General features: G+C 43.8%; 1 protein-coding gene across 5 annotated transcripts in view; it reads left to right on the forward strand.

Annotated features, from left to right (window-relative positions):
- The first annotated feature begins 3,245 nt into the window (after positions 1-3,245).
- The window catches only part of MMD (monocyte to macrophage differentiation associated), a 29,335-nt gene continuing 11,456 nt past the window's right edge, over positions 3,246-21,124 (forward strand). For 2 of the 5 annotated variants that reach the window (XM_025281270.2, XR_003108072.2), the window contains exons 1-4: positions 3,246-3,530; positions 11,408-11,489; positions 16,399-16,559; positions 19,998-20,072. In XM_025281270.2, coding sequence (XP_025137055.1) covers positions 3,505-3,530; positions 11,408-11,489; positions 16,399-16,559; positions 19,998-20,072 — 344 coding nt within the window. In that variant the 5' untranslated portion in view covers positions 3,246-3,504. Of the gene's footprint in view, positions 3,531-3,637; positions 7,464-11,407; positions 11,490-16,398; positions 16,560-19,997; positions 20,073-21,124 lie in introns of those variants that run through there. The other 3 variants (XM_025281276.2, XM_025281273.2, XM_025281271.2) reach the window with 3 other exon arrangements.

Below are 21,124 nucleotides of genomic sequence, written 5' to 3' on the forward strand. Positions count from 1 at the left end.
TACTTGAGCTATTAAGAAAAAAAAAAAAAAAAAAAAGACTGGGTGGCTTATCAACCACAGACATTTATTTTTTATGGTTCTGGAATCTAGAAGTCCAAGATCAGACTGCCAGAATGATCAGGGTCTGATGAAAACCCTCTTCTGGGTTGAAGACTGCTGACTTGGGTCTTCACATGATGAAAGGGGGCCAGAGATCTCTCTCATGGCTCTTTTATGAGGGTATTAAACTCATTTATAAGGGTGGTGGTTGACCTAATCACCTCTCACCCCTTCTCCCATCACCCCACTAATACCATCACATTGAGCATTAGGATTTCAACATATGCAGCTTGGAGTAGGGACGAAGACAATAAGGAAATGTGGGCAAAACCCTAAGAACTAAGACTAAGATAGCATTCCTGTCTTCAGGAAAGGGAAAAAAGGATGGGAGATTTACATTTTAATAACTGCTTTACATTGTCATATTTGTAAAGAGACACACTGAAAGCCAGTCATAGAATACGATTTGCAATTAGGAGTTCAGGCAACCTCCTTGGGTCATCTGAGGCCACAGTCTGCAGCAGAGCTGCTACTTTCGGATTGGATGATGGCAGCTGAAGGACTGGGTTTCAGGTACTTCCTAGTATGGTCAGCATCCGGTCAGGAACTCTGTGGCCCTCAGCAAGCAGGACAGGTGTTCTCCCAAGAGATTCCTCTGCAGCTGGCATCTGCTCCTTTGCATATCCTTTTTTCCAGGCAGAGGCTATGCAAATAACTGTCTGATGTTTTGCAGAAAGAAGAACTAGTATATTTCTGAGCTCAATAAAAATGTCACATCCTGCTAATGTGAAAAACTCCATTTTATTTCACTTCAAAATGTTAATCTCTAAGTTGAATCTAGTACCTCTTTTCTGAAAACATACTCAGGATTTCTCCTCAAAAAGATGAAAACAACAACAAAGATTCAAATGGACACCTCAGTAAAAAAGGGAGGAGGGGCGGTGTTCAATTCTAAACTCTTTCATGGTTTTTATTTTTATCTTTCGAGAATTGCTTTCACTTGGGAGAGTCACTAAGAATGAGGCTGATTTTAATTTGTGATCATATTATTTACACAAGCCATTTTTAGTTTGTTAAATATTCCTGTGTATTATATTCCTACAATATTTCCGTGGAAGAGACAAAATAGGTCAAGATATTTTATTCTGATTTGATCTAATTTTTATCTCACTCATTTTCCCCCACCTTGGTAAATGCCATTCATAATGATGTTTCTAAACCTAGGTGGCCATTCGCAAGTTTTCCCCATACTGACCACATCTCCTATGTTTTCCAAGCTATTATACTTTACGAAAGGATGTGTGCCAAGTCATGCCCATCATCTCTTTAAAAATGCATCTCCAGACTTCCTTCTCTCATGCGTCCCATTTCCTAATTAGCCTCACCACACTTAGCGTCTCAGTCTCCTGCACATTCCTAAACCATTGCTAGGATGTGACCTAGCATCTGCTGGTTCATTGTTTTCAATCCTTCCTATGTTACTTCATATCGTTATTTTTTAAATCTGTTTTTATTAGGTATTTCCTTTGTGACCTTTCCCTCCCCCACCAATTCATTTAACCCAGTGGCTGGACAGAGCAGTTTAGTAAACCTTCAATCCATGCTCATTTTTCTGACTTTTAGAAAAAAAAAAATTAAAGAAATATACAACTTTACAACCTAGGGAGAGGCAGTTTGGGGCTGAAAGGATCTGAGGCTTTAATGTTGGACAAAGCTAGGAGCAAATCCTAGCCCTTGGTAAGATCCTGAACTTCTCAGCCTCCTTATCTGTGAAATGAGTAAGATAATGCTTATCTCCTGGGAAACTGATGAAAATAACCATGGAAAGCACCCTTCTAGATCCAGCCAACTTGGAAGGTGCTAAAGGAAAAGAAACCAGAATTTTGGGTGAACTACTTCTCAGCTTTCCAATGTTCCCACTGCATGTCGACTAAACACTTCCAGTAGGCTGACCTACTGTCCGCTTGAGAGCCTGAAGTTTGGGGTGTCAGTGATGGTGTGGACAGGATACCTGGAGGGAGCCATATCAAGGGAAGGAATCAAGAAATCAGCCATTTGGGACTTCCCTAGAGGTCCGGTGGTTTGGGACTCCTGGCTTCCACTGCAGGGCACAGGTTTGATCCCAAGCTGGGGAACAAGAATCCCACAGGCCATGTGATGCAGCTGGGAAAAAAATTAAAATTAAAAAAGAAAAAATAAAACCAGGGGCTTCCCTGGTGGTTCAATGGTAAGAATTCGCTTGTCAATGCAAGATACACGAGTTCCATCCCTGATCCGTGTCAGTTCCCACATGTCACGGAGCAACTAAACCCAGGCGCCACAAGTACTGAGCCTACGGGCAGAAACTACTGGAGCCCATGTACCCTAGAGCCCACGCTCCCCAACATGAGAAAACCTCACCCCACAACGAGAGTAGCCCCCACTCAGGGCAACGAGAGAAGACCCAGCACTAAATAAATAAATATATAAAAATTGAAAAACAAACTATTGTTGAGGCCTTTGAAGATGATTAAAAGTTGTACATAGCTTTGTTCATCCCAAGAACTCTACCCCAAAATAAAAAAAAAAAATCGTCATTCATTAAATATTCTTTGAACCTCTTAAAGGAAGCCCTCTGAGTTTATATTTTTCCCACAGGACCCTGATTCAAATCTACTTTCTGGTTTATTTAGAAGTTGCTTGGATTAAACAAATAAATGAAAGGATTACATGTAAGCATCCCTACATGACAGGCGAGGAAAGATTTTAAAAATTTACCCCAGAACCTCGCATAACAGCCTCGGGGTAGCTGACCTTGAAAATGATGAAGGAATAAACGAACGGAGGGATGAAGAAAGGAATGCTGAAGAACAAAAGACACAGAGTCAGGACTAGAACACAGACAGAGGTCCTTGTTTGTCGCTGTTTTCACCACAGTCGCTTTCAAGAGCCGTGCCTCACATCCTCCTTTACCATTTTTCTTCCTGTCATCCGGCCCTTCTGTCTTCTTGCTCCAACTCCACCCCTCTAGCCGTGAACCGCCCTCTGACTCCCGCCCCGCCGGGAGACCACGCCCATTCTGTAGCCCCGCCCCCGGCCGGGAGGCCCCGTCCCTCTCCTGCCCCAGCGGAAATGAATGGCAGCGCGGCCGCGGCTCCGCTCGCGCGCTGATTGGCCCCCGGGCGCGGTGACAGGCGGGCGGGGCGCGGGCAGCGGGGCCTCCCTGCCGGGGGTGGCAGGGCCGGGCGGCGGGAGGTGGCGGGAGGCGGCCGGGCCGTTTAAGGGCCGCCCTCCCGCCCCCAGGCGCCCGGTCTGGCTCTGGCCCGGTCCCGACCCCCGGCCCGGCCCCGTCTGCCCTGCCCGGTCCAGCGGTCCGCCGGGCCCGCTGCGGCCCCCGGAGCCGCCCCAGCTCCTGCGGGCCGCGCACCCGGGCGCCGGCGCTGACGAGACGGAGCTCGCGGTCCCCGCGGAGGAGCAGGAGCATCGATGCGGTTCCAGAGTCGATTCCAGCGGTGAGAGGGCAGCGCCCCGGGCCCGCCGCCTGCGCCGGCACCGGGTCCCGGACCCGCCTCCGCCCGTGTGGGGCCCGGCGCCCCGCCTTGTCCTCCTCTCGTGCTCCCGGGGCTCCCCGCCCCGCCGTCCCCGGGCGCCCCCGCTCCGGGAGCTGGTCTCGCGCCGGCCCGGGACCCCGCTGATCGTTGCGGGCTGCATTCCCCAGCCCTCGGACCCCGGTTGCCTTCCCCGGGGGGTCGGTTGCCCGCCCAGCTTCGCCCTGCAGGGACAGCCTCTCGCTTGCTCCGGGGACCTGAACGCCGGCCGCGGGCACCGGCCCCGGATCTTCCGACCCCAGCCTTGGCCTGCACCCCTAACTGGGCTTGGGGGGCCCCCGAGGCGCCCGGACCCGAGCCAGTTGCCCCGCAGGGGTGCTGGGGGTTTCCGGAGCTTGTCTTTGAACTGCCGTGGCGGTGGGGAAAACTGAGGCAGGCTCCGCCGGTTTAGCCTTGCCTGCGGGGTTCTCGGGCTTAAAGCCCCAGCGTGTGCTATTTTGGGTCACCGCGCCGGGGCATTAGCTTCTGGGCGGTAAGACCTGCAGTTGAGGCGCCTTGGGTTAGGAAACGAGGAACCGAGGAGGCCCCCCGGAAGGATGGCCGGGTGCTGTTTGGCTGGAGAGCCGATGGGAACGCCAGCCTGGGGAGACACCTTGGCCTTAATCCTGACTCCAGGTCCCTGCCGTCTAGCAATGAATGGAGGCTGGCCATAATTCGAGAGGAAGCTCTGCGCTTTTTTTTTTTTCCCCCTAATTCTCCTTCGTGTAAGTGGGTGAAAGTTTACGTGTCGTGTGTTTGTGGTAACTCTCCATCCCTTTGTCTGAATCAGGCTGGCATCCCCACTCCCAGGCCTTCACCCTGAGCAGGCTAGCTTAGTGTGCAGTAGAATTTGAAAAAAAAAAAATGCATGAAATCTCTCAAGGCTTTTGTTGCGTTTTTAGGCATTGCTTTTTATTACAGGATTTTGAAGTATGCTTTTTTTTGGTTTTGTTTTTCTTTCCAATGCTTTAATCCCTAGAAACCCTCTCACCTCTTCTGCTGGTCTCATTTCTTCTCCAGAGTGACATTTGCACAGGGAGAGTTGGAGTGATCAGGATGAAGACTTGGGTTAACTTTTGAACATTGCTTATCACTCAGTGTGTTGAATGCCTGGCAATGTTCGCCTAATGGGAACATCATATCAGTTCTTCCAAAGGCAAAAGGGAACCATGATGTTCTGGCTTTAGAACATGAAGTCAGCCATGAGGACTGGAGGGGCTTTAAGGGAGGATGTAACACAGGTTCAGCAATGGTGGGCAAAACCCTGTATGTAGTTTGTTTAATTTCGTTTTACTTCTCTGCACATCTGTGCTCTTCCTGTTTTCCGGGAACCGTGGCAGTCTTCTGTGCATTTAGCGGTTTTTGTTAAAGAGTTCTATTTCTTTTCTATCCTTTCAGTTCTTCTCTCGAAAAAGAAAGAAAAAAAGGAACTTGTGTTATTGTTTGTTGCACAAACATTAGCAGTATTAAGAGAAATGAAAAACAAACACATCTTGATTTAAGATCCTACCATCTCAGCTGATTGAACTCTTCTTGTTTGCTGGACACTAATCTATCCTGTCCTTATTATCACAGTTGTAATGTGATTTTGCCCTCTACTCCATTCATTTAAAAATTAAAAATACAGGCATTTTCTTTTGGTATAGCATAGACGTTGTAATTTCCGCAGCAACGGCACAATGTCAGTGGATATTTAACAGTTATTTTCTTGATGACATCTAGACCTGCCCTGATTTTCTTTGCAGAATGAATGATCCCATAATTTCTTGTTTGGAAAGATACTTCTATAAATCAACTTGAACTTAGAAATAAAGTCTGCAAATAAGTAATATATTGTGGTCTATACATTAACATATTGAGAGTACTGTTCTGCACCTCTTAAACGCTGTTTGTTATCCATCTTGTGAGCATTTAGGATAGTTACAGGTTGTAAATGACAGAGGAACTAGAAAGAGGAACACACTTATCTTTAAGCCCATGTGTTCCTTGTGATAGATTCACCAGGACTCCACTGAAGAGCATTTGACTGCAGTAAAAACATTACATTAGGCCATCCTTTGTGGCTATGTCTAACTTATAAGAAAACGTGAACACCCTGCTGGTTTGTTCATAATGGAAACTTGGCGGTCACTGTGGCTTTGGATCAACTTCCAGAGCTCTGCCATATGTGGAGAAGAGCTGTAAGGAACAACCCAATGTAGTAAGTGCAGGGCTTTTTGCAGGCATGGCTTCTCAAAAATCTCAGGATGTGAAAAATCCCACTGGGACACCTTTTATCTTTTGTGCTGCATCCCTTTCGCGCTTGATTCCACCCCCACACCGCACAGAGTCATTCTCTCCCTTTCACAGCATCTTTGACTGATTAGAATACTTGCTAACATTTATTGAGTGCCTATCAGTGCCAGGCAGTAGCTGGGTATTTGTAGGTAACTCATCTCATCCCTAACTGTAACCCTGAAAGGCAAACTCTCTACCCATTTAATAGAAGAGCTTTAGAGAATAAAAGAGAGCCTGCCATCATCACACAGCCAGAACGGGGCAGACAGAAGGGTTCATGTCCCTTTCCACCACCCATGCAGCCATTTACCTCTGTCTCCCCGCCCACACGCAACATCTGTGTGATAGTGCAGAGGCCTAGGACCCAGAGCTTCTCAAGTGTCCTGTTGCTGTGTGCTCGTTTCTCCAGCCTGGCAACCAGAAATCCAAGGAAAAGGCTACTGCTTTCCTTAGCTCCAGCCTCGTGACCACTGGTTAGTTTCAAATTGAGTATGTGGTAAGGCATCTTATTCTAAAGCATTAGGAAGTGTTCCAGTGCTGCCTTTGCCTTTCTTTTTGTTCCATGTTCTCAGAGCATCGAATCATACACCGATTCAGTGAACACTGAAGAACATTGAAGTTGTTTCCTTATATGTGCCATTTCCCTTATTTAGTAATGAAGTTAAATGTCCGCCACCACTGTCGCCACCTCTGACTGCAGGCACTTTCTCCTAAACATCATGCTTATTCATACAGGACAGCTAATATTAATAGTAGGGTTCTATGTAGGGATCAGTTCTGTTGCCCCATCGAATGATGTTGAAGGAGCCCTTGAAATGTTCATGCTCTTGTCCTTTGTCCATTTTGTTTTCACAAGATCGAGGATTCTCTTGGCTCTAAGACTGCCTGTTTTTGTTGCATACAGAAATCCCCAGTGAAACTAACTGCCGACAGGATCTCTCTCAGTTAGGATAATAAAATGCTTCAGCAGCAGGCAAAATCTCTGTCTTTTTATTCTCATTCAACACTTATTTGTTAAGCTCCAACAATCAGCTGGACTTTGTGTTTGGGACTGGAAATGAAAAAATAGACAAGGCAACCTTCATGGAATTCACTTTACAGTGGGGAAAGATGAAATAAAAAATAAGTTCAAAAAGTCCAGTTCTTACTAATTGTGATAAGGGCTCTGCTGAATTGATACTTTAGGTAGGATGGTTGAGCCGAGTTTGACAGGAGAGAGGAGAGCTGGGCACACTGGAGGAGAATGTTTGGCCAGACATAAACGGCAAACACAGATGCTCTGAGTCAGATCAGACCTGGTTGGTTGGAGGAGCAGAAAGGCTGTGATTGGCTGGAGGAGGAGAGGAAAGGAAGGGAGCTCCTGCCTGGCTGGAGAAGTCGGGAGGGCTCATGGCCTGCAGAGGAGGCCCTGTTGCCAAGCACTTTGGGAAGCCAGATAGGTTTTAAGCTGGGCTTAGCATGTGACATGATCTGGTGTTAACAGACTCGTGGCTGCTGGGTAAAGAAGAGAGTCCATGTGTGGCGGGCAGGGAGACCAGAGCCTTTGTCTACAGACCAGAGGAGTCGATGTCTTGATTTAAGGTAGTAACTTTGCAACTGTAGAGACTGGGACTGTTTTGGAAAGTATTTTGAAGATAGCACAGACAGTGCTTGCATTTGGAGTAGGGGGAAACACAGAGGAATTAAGGACAACTTCTGAGATTTGATCTCAGGCTCTGAGGTCTGATGGTGCATTGCGGATTTACCTTCAGAAGGCACTATTTTGGGCTAAAAATTTGGGGGTGGGGGGGAAGGCTGTGCTGTATCTTTGCTGTAGCATGTGGGCTCTTTCTTGGGGCACAGGGGCTTCCTCCAGGCTTCCCATGAGACGCTCCTGGTAAAGAACTCACCTACCAGGGCAGGAAACCTAAGAGACACGGGTTCAGTCTCTGGGTCAGGAAGATGCCCTGGAGGGCATGGCAACCAGTCCAGTATTCTTGCCTGGAGAATTCCATGGACAGAGGAGCCTGGCAGGCTACGGTCTATAGAGTCGCAAAGAGTCCAGACAACTGAAGTGACTTAGCCCGCATGCGTGGGCTTTCTCTAGTTGTGATGCTTGTTTGGGGGGCTTCTGTTGTTGCGGCATGGGCAACACACCCAGTGTTAGAATGTTTTCTAGCATTGGATGACCATCAGAATGGCTTTGCTTTAAGTGGAGGTGTCTTGCCTAAGTGGGTGCTGTTTCCCATAACTCTTGAGAACCTTCCTCATTCTTTTGGGGCGAAGAGAATAGCCTCAGTGTTGGGGGGTTTATTTGCATTTTACATCTGCTTTTCATGTAGGTCTTGGGTGACTAATTTCTTCATAATGATTTCTTCAGGAGGCATTGGGAGGCATGATTGTATCAGAGAGAAATGGGAAAATGTAAATTTCCTGGCAGAACCATGTGCCATCCCATGGGGCCCCAGACGGTGCCTGACATACTTGCTGTTCCCTTTCCTTATTGCCAGAATCTTGACCCTGCCCTTAAAGAGAAACTACCTTAAGTCACATGGGAGGAATATTTTTCTCTGCAACTTCTGAGTTTATTTTTAACCTGAGTGATTCCAGGTGGGCACAAACATGTTACACGCATGGCCACTCAGCTTCCTTGCTTTTAAAGTCTATCCCTGTCTCTGTGTTATAGCCTGACTATTTTTAGTTTGGGCTGCCAGAGATATAAATTGCTATTTTAGCTTGCAGGCTGGTGGTGGGTGGACAACCCTCCTGAGCATGCCCTGCACAGAGTGCTTGCAGTTTAATCTACCCTCAGCCACCCTGGAGCCTTACTCTTTACCCTTTACAATTCCTAATGGGGTATGCTACTTAGAGTCCTGTCGTTATGTCTCAGGCTGATAATCTGGTAGGCCCTTGAATGCCGGGGACACTTTTAAAGCCTCCTTCCCAAGAGTGTAATTATTTTCCTTTTTACTAATAACTGCCGTATAGCAACACTCTAGTCCCTTAGGAAATTAGTGAAATTATTTAAAGGATTGTCAGGGGAGAAAAGATTTATTTATCTATGTGTGAGAATATCTTGGAGTAATTCTGAAGCTGTTAACTGTACATTTCTCTGTAATAGTTTCCAAGCCGTGTGATGAATCCCATTCAGTATGTGTATCTTTTGCATGTTAGTTAGATAGCTGCCCTTTGGTGAAGACAGGGAAGGTGTCTTCACAGTGCCAACTCCGTTCCCTAAGGGATCTTCCACTCGAACTTTCTATGTCAGCTTGGCAGGGACTGCCACTTGATCTTTACTCATTTGCTCCAGGGCTACCAGGCCCTTCTTTAATTCAGGGAGAAATGTTGGCTGGTCTTTTGTTCATAAACTGGGCACTATTTGGAATTGCTTGGCCACGTGTTTTTAGTCAGTTTTTGGCAACCTGTCTGTGCCATTTGGTTTAGCCTGGTACCGTTTTTCCATCGTGTTAATTGATAAGACATGACTAGTCAGAACTTGTTTGTGATGAGTAACAAAGTCTCCTCCTCCTACCCACACCCCCTTAAACTAACTCAAGCAAAAAACCTACACTATTGTGTAAAGCCTGTTGACATCTTGCAGGCCCCAAGCCCATCAGTTCAGTTCAGGTCAGTCTCTCAGTCGTGTCTGACTCTTTGCGACCCCATGAATTGCAGCACGCCAGGCCTCCCTGTCCATCACCAACTCCCAGAGTTTACCCAAACTCATGTCCATTGAGTCAGTGATGCCATCCAGCCATCTCATCCTCTGTCATCCCCTTCTCCTCCTGCCCCCAGTCCCTCCCAGCATCAGAGTCTTTTCCAATGAGTCAGCTCTTCGCATGAGGTGGCCAAAGTACTGGAGTTTCAGCTTCAGCATCAGTCCTTCCATTAAACACCCAGGACTGATCTCCTTTAGGATGAACTGGGTGGATCTCCTTGCAGTCCAAGGAATTCTCAAGAGTCTTCTTCAACACCACAGTTCAGAAGCATCAATTCTTCGGCACTCAGCTTTCTTCACAGTCCAACTCTCACATCCATGCGTGACCACTGGAAAAACCATAGCCTTGACTAGACAGACCTTTGTTTGCAAAGTACTCTCTCTGCTTTTTAATATGCTGTCTAGGTTGGTCATAACTTTCCTTCCAAGGAGTAAGCGTCTTTAATTTCATGGCTGCAATCACCATCTGCAGTGATTTTGGAGCCCCCCAAAATAAAGTCTGACACTGTTTCCGCATCTATTTGCCATGAAGTGATGGGACCAGATGCCATGATCTTAGTTTTCTGAATGTTGAGCTTTAAGCCAACTTTTTCACTCTCCTCTTTGAGTTTCATCAAGAGGCTCTTTAGTTCCTCTTCACTTTCTGCCATAAGGGTGGTGTCATCTGCATATCTGAGGTTATTGATAATTCTCCCGGCAATCTTGATTCCAACCTGTGCTTCTTGCAGCCCAGTGTTTCTCATGATGTACTCTGCGTAGAAGTTAAATAAGCAGGGTGACAATATACAGCCTTGAGGTACTCCTTTTCCTATTTGGAACCAGTCTGTTGTTCCATGTCCAGTTCTAACTGTTGCTTCCTGACCTGCATACAGGTTTCTCAAGAGGCAGGTCAGGTATACACACCACATGTTGGTATTTAGATACAGGCGCACTTTGGGGCTTCCCAGGTGGCTCAGTGATCAACAATTTGCCTGCCACTACAGGAGACGCAAGAGACTCAGGTTCAATCCCTGGTTTGGGAAGATCCTGGCAACCTGCCCCAGTATTCTTGCCTGGAAAATTCCATGGACAGAGGAGCCTGAGGGGCTACAGTCCATGGGGGTCACAAAAGAGACACAACTAAGCCCAGGCACACGTGAATGTTCTGGCCAGTGTGTCAGGCACTAGTCACATATTTAGATTTTGAAGCAAACTCTTTTTAATTCAGGAAGAATGCAGGTGAAAATGAACCTCTTGTTTCCAGTGGCCTGGAGGCAGCCAAGTATCATTTATTTAAGCTGTCTGGGGCCGGAACAGGTAATGCAATACAGGGAAACTAGTTTGGCAGCCCTGCTAATAATGGGATGGAGCATTTAAAGATCTAATATGTATAAAGCTTTATACATTTTGAGAGACAAAATAGGAACTTTCAAACGCATTGAATTCACATTAAATCGTGGTTACTGGTATTTATAAAGTTTAGGAAAATGACCTTGATTTTTTTTCGATTTCAGATTTGGTCATGCCATTTTTAATTTTTTGTTTTTTTTAAGTATCCCAGTTGAAGAGTACCAGTTGAAGGGGATAGATATGAGTTTTGTTTGCTTTTCATTGGTAGAAGGTTTTTTTGAATGAACTGAAAGAATACTGAATCCAGTTAACTAGGGCATGCACTTTAGACGAAGGCTTTGGTTCAGTTTACGCTTTGTGGCTTTGGTTTTGTTCCAGTAACTAGGTATTTCCAGCAGTCACCTCTTCAGTTAGAAAGACCAGGCAAACTCTGACAAGCTTTCCCATTGTTCTTTACACACTCTGAGCTTTTCTTATGGGATGTCTTTTGTTTCTACAGGTTCATGAACCACCGGGCCCCTGCCAATGGCCGCTACAAGCCAACTTGTTACGAACATGCTGCTAACTGTTACACACACGCAGTGAGTACGAGCTTCCTGCCTTTTCCATGCTTCCCAAGCACTTTGATGGGAAGAAGGGGCGATCATCTCTGTTAATCTCAGCCCTGTAAATCCGGTTCACTCATCCCTGTGACCTTTCCTGATCTCGTATCAGTACTAGGTCATGTTATCAGAAACTGTCAGCCGTCACATACTTTGAGTGCTCTGACCTACAGTCAGCTCTGTTGATCCTGAATTTGCTTTCTCAGATAAGATCTTCTTTGAAAGAAATTAAGTGTTTAGTTATAAGAAAAACCAAAGGAAATTGTTTATAAAGACTGTCACCCCTGGAATGAAATGAATTACCTTTTCAAGACAGTCAGCTGTGTTCATTTAGCAAGAAGTGTTCACCCCATTTGCTGAGAAAGATTTTTTCCCCCCGAGTGATCCCCTAAAATAGGTAGCCACATCCTTCCCATCCCCACGGTCGTCATTGCTTCTCAGAGCAGATGTTAGTCCTTACTGTAAAAGAAAAGTTTAACTCCTGAATTCAGTTTTTTCTTCCTTCTAAAAGCAAAACATGTTCATTTTAAGAAAAATGGAAAATACTGAAAAATACATAAGAAAAGCAAAACTACCTAGAAAGTGAAGTTGCTCAGTCATGTCCGACTCTTTTGTGACCCCCATGGACTGTAGCCCGCCAGGCTCCTCCGTCCATGGAATTTTCCAGGCAAGAATACTGGAGTGGGTTGCCTTTTCCTTCTCCAGGGGATTGTTCTGACCCAGGGACTGAACTCAGGTCTCCCACATTGCAGGCAGACCCTTTACCATCTGAGCCACCAGGGAAGCCCATTGTTTGTGTTTATGTGTGTATTTTCATTTTATTGGCATTTTCTTGTGTCACTATAAACTTCCTTTTATCTATGATTTCATTATTCCCTTTGAAAGTTGCATCTAGTGAAATTTTTTGAGGGGAAAATGGTGGTTGTTATATAGTCTGAAGATAAGAGATAGAGGAGATCAATTTATCTCTTTAGTGAAGAGTGTTTAGAACAGGCTGATTCAGTTATTTTAGACAGTGTTAGTATAATATGTAGGTTACATATAAATGTTATTGGAATAAAATTTGCTTGAATTCAAGTTGTGCCTTTTCATTTCTCTAAGCCCCTTCTCCAAAGAATAGTCAGTGTTTTCTATAAAGGAACATGATGCCAAATAAACCTGAAATAAACTAGTTTTTGGTAGATTCCCTTGTAATCTAATAGAACAATGCTGTGTGCTCATTACTTAGCAGAAACCAAACTTTCTAAAGTATCAGTTCTACGTATTATAGTGAAGTGAAGTGAAAGTGTTAGTCACTCAGTTGTGTCTGACTCTTTGAGTCTCCATGGACTGTAGCCCACCAGGCTCCTCTGTCCGTGGAATTATCCAAGCAAGAATACTGGAATGGGTTGCTATGCCCTAGTATTATAATAGTAGAATTCAAATGTTATTTGTGGTATTGAAATGTTATTCTCTTTTACCACTGTCCTTTTTCTTTAGGTGCTCAAAATATTTTTATTTAAATAAGTAAAATGCTGGAATCTTGCTGAATATTTTTTCTTTAGAAAAGAGTTTCTACCTACTTTGTACATGCTTGCCCTGAAGAAGCCGCGTTAAAAGGCTTCTTCAGTAATGAAATTTGGAGTAACCTCACTAGTGGACAGTCTCCCTGGACCTGCGGCTTAGATTCTTAGGGCAGGAAGGATTTGGTGAAATTCTCTAGACTTGAGCTGACCCTTGTCTTTGCATTAATGACACATATTTTGTGAAGTGAGCCTCACAACCCCAGTGGGTCAAAATGTTTATAGAGTCCATACTTAAAGAATGCACACCCTAATTTGATTATTAAATTAGCTGTACTTTCTAGATATCCATCTTTTATTCTTTTTTTAATTGAAGTGTAGTTGATTTAAAATATTATGACAGTTTCAACGGTACTGTAAAGTGATACAGTTTTATTTGTGTATATATATATATACACACACACATTTTTCTGATTATTTTTCATCTGTTGTTCAGTCAGTAAGTCGTGTCTGACTCTTTGTGACCCCATGGTTTCCCTGTCCTTCACTGTCTCCCAGAGTTTGCTCAGATTCATGTCCGTTGAGGCAGTGATGCCATCTGGCCATCTCATCCTCTGCCACTCTTCTTTTCCCTTTAGTCTTCCCAACATCAGGGTCTTTTTTAATGAGTTGGCTCTTCGCATTAGGTAGCCAAGGTATTGCAGCTTCAGCTTCAGCATCAGTCCTTCCAATGAATATTCAGGATTGATTTCTTTTAGGATTGACTGGTTTGATCTCCTTACAGTAGAGACTCTCAAGAGTCTTACCCAGCACCACAGTTTGAAAGCATCTATTTTTCAGTGCTCAGCCTTCTTTATGGTCCAATTCTCACATCCATACATGGCTACTGGAAAAACCATAGCCTTGACTTTCCAGACCTTTGTCGGCAAAGTGATGTCTCTGCCTTTTAATACACTGTCTAGGTTTGTCATAGCTTTCTTTCCAAGGCACAAGCGTCTTAAAATTTCATGACTTCAGTCACTGTCCACAGTGATTTTGAGACCAAGAAAATAAAATCTGTCCCTGTTTCTACTTTTTCTCCTTCTATTTGCCATGAAGTGATGGGACCAGATGCCATGATATTCATTTTTTGACTGTTGAATTTTAAGCCAGCTTTTTCATTATAGGTTATTATAAGACACTGAATATAGTTCCCTCTGCTACACAGTAACTCTTTGAGCTTTTCTATTTTGTCTAGTAGTGTGTATTTGTTAAGCCCATGGTGCTAATTTGTCCCCCTCCTGCCCCCACTCCCCTTTCCCTTGGGTTCCCATGTTTATTTTCTATGTCTGTGAGTCCGTTTCTGCTTTGTGTATGCACTCATTTATTTTATTTTTTGTATTTCACATGTAAATGATATCATGTATTTCTTTGACTTACTTCACTTGGTATGATAATCTCTAGGTCCCTCCATATTGCTGCAAATTGGCAATATTTCATTTTTTTAGGACTGAGTAATATTCTATTACATGTGTGTATGTGTATATGTATGTATGTGTTTATACATATCCCACCTTCTTTATCCATTCATCTTTTGACAGACATTTGGGTTTCCATTTTTTATTCTTAACTAAATGTCTGATGAATTTAACAGAGCTAAAATTAAAGTTATTTCTTAAGATAATTGTCCACAGGCCCTTAAGAAAATAAGTGTGTGTGTGTATGTGTGTGTATGTATTTAAGTCTATGTCAGGATTAGGATATAAGGGATATAAAGTTTGAATGATAGCTTATATGGCCTTTTCTTTCACTTATTGTTCCAGTATACATCCATCATTGTATCCATTTACCAACTGCAAAGTACTGATAAAACGTAGAAAAATAGTGTCCCGATAGTTTTCAAAATACTGACCTATAAAAGCAACCAGTGAAGTGCTTATTATTTAGCATAATGCTGAGCATTTAAATATAATTGTTTGGTTGTTGAGATGCACAGGTCACCTTTAAGAATAGTATTTTCTTGAAATAGACCTGAATAATCCTTTAGTTTATCTCTCCTGGATGGTCATCAGGAACACTTATATAAACCAAAGTTAAGGGAAAACTGACAAAACATACACATTAATTTTTTAGAACAGAAAACGTCATCTTATTAAACTTACTAAACCGTATCCCTGATTTTTGGATTTCAGAGAGCATTAAAATTTCTAAAAAGGACAAAACAAAAAGCTTCCATCTAATTCTCAGGAAGATACTTTAACATAAAAAAAAAAAATAGAAAGGACATAATCTCAAAATAAATTTTGTTTTATGAAAAATTTACTTTGTTGTCCTTAATTTTCACATTTTGTTCTCAGCCATTGTAATCAGCATTGAAATTCAGTGCTGATCCTATCTGGAAGAGTTAATGTTCTGTTGCAAGAGAGAAAACATAGGTGTTGGAGACAAAAATAGATGAGATTTCTAAAGTTTGCATTCTTTGCCAAGTATGTTTATTCTGGTATCTAATAAAGTAGTTGATTTCTTCTGCTGATTTCTATTGTTATAAAATGTTTATTAGTCATACTGTTATGACTAGACTTTGCATTTCGTGTCCATATGTAGTGTAAAATACGGTGTAAAAGCAAAATTCCCTCTTAAGATCCTAGTCTCTTAAAATCATTTGACTCGGTAGGAATGGATTACCTTTGTCTACTTGAAAGGTGCTGTTAAAAATGAAATAACCCGGGAACTTCCCTGGTGGGCCCATGTCTGAGGTTCCCTCCTCCCAGTGCAGGGTGCCTGGGTTCAACCCCTGGTTGGGAAACTAGATCGCGCATGCTGCACCCAAGATCTGGCACAGCCAAATAGGTAAATGAATCTCAAAAAATGAGATAATGCAAAGACCCTTTCACCCCTTTTCACTCTACAGTAGCCCCCAAACTGGTGGAATGTAGACATCCCGACTAGAAACGAGGACATATGATGGGACAAATGATTTGAGTGTGGTATGTGCGTTATACGCACTGATTTAATTCGTTTAGTTACCCTTTGCTGAAATTTGGGCTTTCAGTAGCACTTTGGGGAAACAGGAAAGACTATCTCAAGATCAAGTCATCCCTGGGAAATCTGGGTACGTGCTTGGTAGCGAAATTAGGATAAAGGACGTCTGTTTTGCAACAGTTGAGTAATTTTGCTGCCTGACCATGTCCCCACTGGCCGGCACAGGTTCCGGGCCCTAAACACAGCACCTGTTCTCAGCGCAGCAAAATGTCAGCTTCATCTGGTTCTTGTTCTAATTATCCGGGAAAGGAGATGTGTGTTTTAAAGTGATCTTCCTAAAGTTGTCCCTCATAAACCTGGGTATTTTTAATAGCTCTCAATTCAGCGTTTTACTGAATATTTATTTTTATTTCCCTCTCTCTCAGTTCCTCATTGTTCCGGCCATTGTGGGCAGTGCCCTCCTTCACCGGCTCTCTGATGACTGCTGGGAAAAGATAACAGCTTGGATTTATGGAATGGGCCTCTGTGCCCTCTTCATCGTTTCCACAGTATTTCACATCGTAGCATGGAAAAAGAGCCACTTAAGGTACCGTGAATGGCAGCTGTTTCAACAGATCACACAGAATCACTGGTTCAGGTTGGCCTTTCCTGCTGGCATGCTTTGGGCAGCTGAGGCAAAGAGTGGACATTTCCCTTCCTGGTAGACTCAACTATCCCATTCATTGCTCAGGAAATTTTCTATGGATTGGAAGGAGTTTGAGGACCCCCCATGTGTATCTTTAAAAAGCGGGTCTTTGTTCAGAAAACAAACAAAACCACATTGCTGGGAATTCCCTGGCAGTTCACTGGTTAGGACTCTGTACCCTCACTGCTGGAGCCCCGGGTTCAGTCCCTGGTCAGGGATCCTGCAAGCCTTGCTGCTCAGCCAAAATAAAACCCAACCAACCAACAACCAAACCAACCCACATTGCTTCCCTAGGACTGACAGTGTGGAACCCTGACGCCTGTTCTCCACTGCAGCTGCGGGGTGGTGGGCAGGACCCTGGGCTTGGACTCATCAGTTGCGTTTTCAGTCCCAGCCCTGCAACCTGGCCTCATGTAGCCTCAGTTTCCTCATCACTAAAATGAGAATGGTAATTCCCGGCTGGTAGACTGTTGTGATAGGTGAATGAGATGATGCATGTGAGGGTGACTGAAAATTACTATCACTGCAGCTATACTGCAGGTATATTACAGCTCAGGTTACTGTTTTGCGAAGTTCAGCTTTCAGAATTAGATCCAGTGTATCTACTCAAACAAAACACACATATGTTGCTACTTATTAGCTATTAAACGCTTTCCAAACAATACTGTGGTCCCTCACCTCCCAATGAGAAGAACATAAAAGCAATCATCCTTTGAGTGAAGAGTTAATTTGGGAGAATACAAAGGTAGAGCACACCATTTAGTTGCTTATGAAATAGAATCTGTACAACCCCAAAGGGCAAAATTTCTTCTCAGGAGGATTTAGAACAGACCAAAAGTGATTTAGTGTAATATTAGAAGGTAATTTTTGGTTTTATAGAATGTTAAAGAAATCTCAAGCTATTTGGACAATCTAACATTAAAAAGATATGCTTTATTTAAAAGCAGGATTTAGGATTCTGCTAGTGATGAGATGATTACTAGTTTCCTCACATTTAAAGATCAGAGTTTTAGAACCAGAAGGATCCTTACTGCTGCTAAGTCACTTCAGTCATGTCTGACTCCATGCGACCCCATAGGTGGCAGCCCACCAGGCTCCCCCATCCCTGGGATTCTCCAGGCAAGAACACGAGTGGGTTGCCATTTCCTTCTCTAATGCATGAAAGTGAAAAGTGAAAGTGAAGTCGCTCAGTCGTGTCTGACCCTCAGCGACCCCGTGGACTGCAGCCTTCCAGGCTCCTCTGTCCATGGGATTTTCCAGGCAAGAGTACTGCAGTGGGGTGCCATTGCCTTCTCCAAGAAGGATCCTTAAGGAACATCTAGTCCAAGACCCATCATTTTCACCTGGGGAAACTGAGACCCAGAGAAGCTCCCTGACTTGCCTGAGTCATTGATTGCAACAGAATCTGATCATCCCAGGTCCTCTGACTCCGGTCCTGAGGTTTACTTCCACCACACCCTTCACATGATTGCTTATAGTTTGTAGTCTGCTACCTTCACCCAGAAGCTGACAGTTCCCTGAGCTTAAAATAAAACCACAGCGTTGAATCATGAAGGAGCCCAGGGACACACTCAGAAGCATGCCTCAAAAGTACCTATCCTGACTCTTCAGGACACACCGTCACAGAGGCCAGAGCACTTCATTATCTTTCTGGCATAGTGCAGTGCCTGTGATTGCCTTGTCTGACTTGGCTTTGCTGTCTAGATTTCTGAATCAATAAAGCGTTGTAGGTACCTGCTTCAGTATTCAGGGCCTCCCTGCCAAGGCCTGAGAAGAAGGTGAAAGAGAAACCAGTCTCTCTTGAACCTTGTAATAGCACTGCTAGAATCGTAAGCTGTGGGTGGAATTTTATTTATTTTAATTGCATTAATTCTTAAAAATATCCCAGTATATCCTTAATTTAAGTAAAAGAGGGAAGGGAATGAGCATTGGTTAAGTACCTACTATGTGCTGGGTGCTGTGCTAATCACATGGCCGCATCGTCTCATTTAATGCTTATACGTCACTCGATAGAGATGTTGTTTCTGGAGGGTGAGTGTCAGAGAGGCAGGTGGTGGGGTTTTATTTTTTTAATATTTTATTCATTTGTTAATTTTTTTGGCTGCACCAGGTGTTAGCTGCCGCAGATGAACTCTTAGTTGTGGCAGGTGGGGTCTAGTTCCCACGCCAGGGCTCAGCCCGGGCCCCGCGTGCTGGCAGCAGCCCTGGGCCGGCAGGGCAGTCCCTGCGGGGTGGGTCTTGAACAAGCTGCAGCTTGACTTTGGGTGCTGCCACCGTCTGGAAAGCAGAATTAGAAAGGCCCCAGAACTGGCTCAGAATCTCAGTCGTCCAAGCAGTTAAAAAAAAGAGATTCCCCTCTTCCCTCCACCTTCTGCCTCATCTTCTAGCCCTGTTAAATCAGGATCTGCTGGCTTTGAGTTTGTGACTGTATTGTAGCTTCCCCGGACGATTCTGAAAGGCAGGCAGGCTTGAGAACATGAATGTAGTGACCAGCACTGACGGGCTGAACACCCTCGGCCTGCCCTGGCCACCGCAGGCTGTGTGGTGAGGCAGGTCTAATGCTGCTGAACCACCAAGCCGTCATGTCCACCACTTGGGCTGAAAGTGGATTACAGACAGTGCAGTGCATTTGTACTTTTTACGTTCCCTCAGTGAAGGGCAGATCCTATCTTATCCGCTCTGTGAATAGACCTCGGGGAGCCAGATTGTTGTACACTTCCTGACCCTTCAGTTGCAGGAGAAAACTTGCTTAGAAGCGCAGGCGGCTACCCTCTGGACAGCAGATAACCATTTTTTTTTTTCCCTTTGTTTGTGTCATTGCTGTTCCTAAATTAGTTTCTAAATTTGCTTTATTGCAACTTATTGTCTGCATTAAGGTACTTGGAATAAAGGCTGCTTCAGAGACATTCTAAAAAGACTGTGGCTTTAGGGAGTATTTTACTGAGCCCTCACAGGTTTGTGCCCTGCACCATGATAGGGGTTGAGAGGTGGTCTGTCCTCGGGGAACTTCATTTTCCTGTTAGATGGGATCTAAAAGAAATGGAAAACATCAGAAAGCACAGATTTTGCTTGTTATTGTTTAACAGTTTCAGAGTTTCTGATTGTTGTGGGGTTCTTACATGGAGAGGATCTTTGGTATGTGTAATCTTAATAATAAAGCTTTTATTTGTGGCTTCATCTTATTAAAAAAAAAAGAAAGCCATGTGACTTTGAAAGCCCATTTGTGTATGCCATGAGAACTAGGAACAAGAGTGGCAGTCGTGGCATAGCGGAGTGGTAACCCCTACTTCCAGCCTTACAATTTTCTGAGAACTGTGTCTGATGTGTTTGCCCCCACAGGACAGTGGAGCATTGGTTTCACATGTGCGATAGAATGGTCATCTATTTCTTCATTGCTGCGTCTTACGCTCCGTGGTAAGATTCAGTTTTTCTGAAGACAGCATTTTTATGAGAGAATTCTCAGTCCTTCTTCCCTCCTGTCTTCCTGTCCCCGCCCTCCACCCCAAAAAACATACATACATGGGTTTTTTTCCTTTCCCATTTTGATTTGCTTGAGTCAGCTTGCAGATTGTAAGGAAACAAGGTTGCTGACACTCAGAATACATATCTGCCCTGGAATGTTTGAGAGAAGTGCTACAAAGTCGTGTGGAGGTAGCAGGCTCACTTTGGAAATAGATTACCTTTGCCTTCCATGTTCTTTCTTTGTGCTTCTGCTATTCGAATACTTGGACATCTAATTGTTTAAATGGAAATGCTATATATATGTAAAGAAAACAAGCTAACTTTTGAAATTCACACTGCTTGTCTTCACAGCACAGTAGCTACTATATATGGAGTGCGTCTCTCATTTCTTCAGCTATGTGAATAAGAGAGCTAGCCTAATTAGTTAGCTATTTAAAATGCCTGGTATTCAGTTCAGTGTCCTGGTTCTTCCTGTCTTTTTGGTATAGACAAGATAGAGTCTTGTGCTGTTTTGAATCCATAATTAAAGAAAAATTAGTTTTCCTCTACCACGGTATGGTCCAGTTTTAACCACTCGGAAATTCATATTATGCCGTCAACTACTATAGTCATTAGAAACACCCGGTCTCTGGATTCTGACTAATGTAGCATCCATCATTCAAAAGAAACCTAATTATGTGTTGTAGTAAAAAGTAAGTGCTGTCTCTCCCCAGTACCTGTTACTAAATTATAGGTCTGCATCATATTGGAGCGAGAATACTTGGAGGCTTTTGTGAAGTATACCTCAATTTAAAATAAGTAAATAAAAATTTTAAATGTAGACTGAGGAAACAAATATTACAATAAACAGTTTGTTCACATGTAAGTCTTCGATATGCATATGGTACCTTTTCCATTTGGAAATATTAATTTTGTAGTAATAGTCATTCAGAATAACATTTTCCCCCCCATATCTATTCTTAATCAGAATTTAGTACAGATGAATTTGTAGCATTTTAAGTTCA

This window comes from Bubalus bubalis, chromosome 3, assembly GCF_019923935.1.
Source record: "Bubalus bubalis isolate 160015118507 breed Murrah chromosome 3, NDDB_SH_1, whole genome shotgun sequence".
NCBI lineage: Eukaryota > Metazoa > Chordata > Mammalia > Artiodactyla > Bovidae > Bubalus > Bubalus bubalis.